The 3,032-nt window shown below is 33.2% G+C and overlaps 1 protein-coding gene across 1 annotated transcript; it reads right to left on the bottom strand.

Annotated features, from left to right (window-relative positions):
- Positions 1 to 1,354: 1,354 nt before the first annotated feature.
- LOC135834520 (G-protein coupled receptor dmsr-1-like) lies at positions 1,355 to 2,822 on the bottom strand. Its single transcript, XM_065348448.1, has 2 exons — positions 1,925 to 2,822; positions 1,355 to 1,810 (listed from the first exon to the last, which is right to left on the bottom strand). Exons 1-2 carry the CDS (start codon positions 2,566 to 2,568, stop codon positions 1,435 to 1,437), a joined length of 1,020 nt encoding a protein of 339 aa, XP_065204520.1. The 5' UTR covers positions 2,569 to 2,822; the 3' UTR covers positions 1,355 to 1,434.
- Positions 2,823 to 3,032: the final 210 nt, after the last annotated feature.

Raw genomic sequence — 3,032 nt, 5'->3', positions numbered from 1 at the left:
CTGCGAATAACACTGCGAAGTCGACGATGGCCAAATGAGTGAATATCAGGTTCACAGGTGATATCATGTTTTTCCTTGTGAATACTAATATGTTGAATACGTTGAATATAGCACCAATTGCGCATACTGGTATATCTATGTAGCCGCTTATATTATTCCGATAGTATACACCAAAATTTAGTAATTTATTTTCGCAATACACCTCTTCACTGCACATTTTTATTTTTCACCAAAAAACCGGAAAAGCGTTTTTGAATCATTTGAAGTAACACGAACGCGAATCGAGCAAAAATTATGTAAATAAGTACCTCTTTTCAAAATTCAGAACCTATTTCACGCACTTAAATCGTTCACATAAACATTTTATAGATTGCATCAGTCAAGTACTGGCATAAAAGTGTCAACAAAGATAATTGAATTCCAACGTTGCATGTGATTCATTCAAGTATCGGAATTGCTCATCCTGTGGGATCCGTTGTACAGGATGTGGAATCAGACGTTGAGGATTTTTCAACATAATTTTATACCTACGTAATTCCAACCATGGATTCATTTTGAGTAGGTAGATGAATAAAAAACTCTGCCATGATAAGTTGCCTATCTAGTGAATTGAAGCAGTTACGTGTGTAGGTACCAAAAAACTGGAAATTTGCCAGAATTGTGATTGATTCAAAATTTTAGAATTCAGGGTAGGTATAGGTACCTTAAATTTTGGAAACTGCTCAATTTAGTTTTTTAATACCTATTTAAATTTTTGCTAAAAATCTGCCAACATGAAAATCGTGAGTGTTAAATTTTGGACTATCTAATTTGAACAGAATTCCACAGTTAAAATTTTAATCTCCTGAATTGATTTTTGGCAAATTTTTGGAAATCCAAAGATTATTACTTAGGTAATAAAATTTTGAAAATGCATTCAAATATTCAATTGAAATTATAAATTTTTCCGAATCGAATGTCATGTCATTTCTGACTATTTCAAAGAGGTATCCCAACGGGGAAAACAATTTTTGAACCAAACAAAAAGGAATAGGAAGAGAGCCACGAAATACACGATCAGCAGAAATTTTACGTGCTAAAATTCGTTGTTCAATTTTTCGTGAATTTTTAAAAATTTGACGTTGGGTTTATGGCTCATTTCTTTTGAAAAAAATCAAAATTCGAATAAAATATTGACATTGAAGGGTTTTCACCCTTTTTACAGAATCGTGATTCGTGATGATTGTTAGTAAAATGTGTTTGAAGTAGCGTCACACGAAATAACCAGATTTTATTTTTTTTAAATTAATGTTCTAATGTACAAATACCTTAGTTTAGTATGGTAAATAAAAACTATTCAGAAAAATTAGTCATTTTGAGCTATGTTTATCGTACATAATGGTATAAATGCGGGAAAATACGCCAATGCTTCAGTTTTATCTAAAATTTTTCGCATTACATATCTTCATTAAGAGATGAACTATCATCCTTTTTGAACAGGGATCTGAAAGTGATTCTAAAATTTTGACTCATGGTGTAATATAACACAAATGTGACTGACATATTAATCACCGTCAATGTACTAAATATTGCTCTCAGACCAAAAAAACATTTACGATTATGAATGGTTCTATCATAAATTATGGACATCAAGTAGAGTATTCCAGATGGAACCTTTGTAATAAAAAATAGTACTATTACTATCAACAATATGATGATTGATCGATCGCTTTGTTGTTTCAAGTTGAGCTTTCTTGCGTAATTCTGTACATTTGAAGATGGAGTTGATTGTTCTTGAGATTCTTTTCTCGTCATTAGGACCACAACCAGTCTGAAAATCACAGACGAAATTAGATAGGTATATGTACGTATTTTGTAATTACGTAGGTACCTACTCAACAACATGTACCTATTTATTGATTTTGATTAATAATAATTTACTCACTTGAAACTGAATATCGGCAGCAAAACCGATGGCAGCAAGTACTGCAGCACTCCTCTGATGGCGAATCCGGTTGTGAAGAGAATAGAATCTCTTTTGAAACTAGGTACGTAAGTAATTGTATTGTTATCTCTGTTGATGAAAATATCACGGGACAAATACATCGGCATATTGAGCAAGATACCCGTTATGTAAACAGCAGCAACCACATTTCGTGTAGTTTTCATATTGCATCGAGGCCATCCTGTGAAGGGATGCACCACAGCTATGTATCTCCATATGGCCAACATCACCGTGAGGAATGCTGATATGAAGTGAAAAGTGGCCATAAAATCGTGGCAGGCGATGAAAAATAGTGCTTGTCCGTAACTACTTTCTCCATCAACGTTGACATTGCGTTCGGTAATGTGTTGCCATGAAATTGGAATCAGTGTTAATAATGTGAGCAAATCTACCAAGGATAGGTTTGCAAATACCAGGTTGATCTGTGAGCGCATGCTTTTCCTTGTGAATATCACCAAGTTGAGTATATTGAAAATCAAACCAATTATGCATGTTGGCAAATCAATGTAACCGCTGATATTCCTCTTGTAGTATGTTCCAATCGTCAGTAATGTTTGTCCACAAAATGGTTCTTCAGGTGACATCTTGGCTTGGTGTTTTTCTGCCTTTTTTTAATTGAACAATTTGATACTCTCTATGATGGCAATGTTTTAATCGATGGTGTTCAATTTCTCAACACTGTTGAATAGCCTATAAATTCACACGAAGCGACGTTCACTACAAATTATCATGTAGGTACATATCTACTATTATTTTAAACACTCGGAATAGAACATAAATTCGCAATTAGCTCCAGTATTATACTGACGAGTTAGTCTTGACATTTTAAAATTGCTCAGCGCAGTTGACTGATTGTGATTTGCGATATTGAAATTTTATTTTTAAATTATAATTACTCATCCTGCAATATATGAAAAATATCATCGTTGGTGCATCTAAACTCGTATCTTCCACTGAAAATTTTACGAAAAAACATTATTTGTTTTATGTTTCATTTTTTTTCACGTTTTTTCTCCGACATTTTTCAGGAGTCATTATTTTAACTCAT

The sequence above is a fragment of the Planococcus citri genome, chromosome 2, assembly GCF_950023065.1.
Source record: "Planococcus citri chromosome 2, ihPlaCitr1.1, whole genome shotgun sequence".
Taxonomy (NCBI): domain Eukaryota; kingdom Metazoa; phylum Arthropoda; class Insecta; order Hemiptera; family Pseudococcidae; genus Planococcus; species Planococcus citri.
This window is presented reverse-complemented; position numbering and strand designations above follow the sequence as displayed.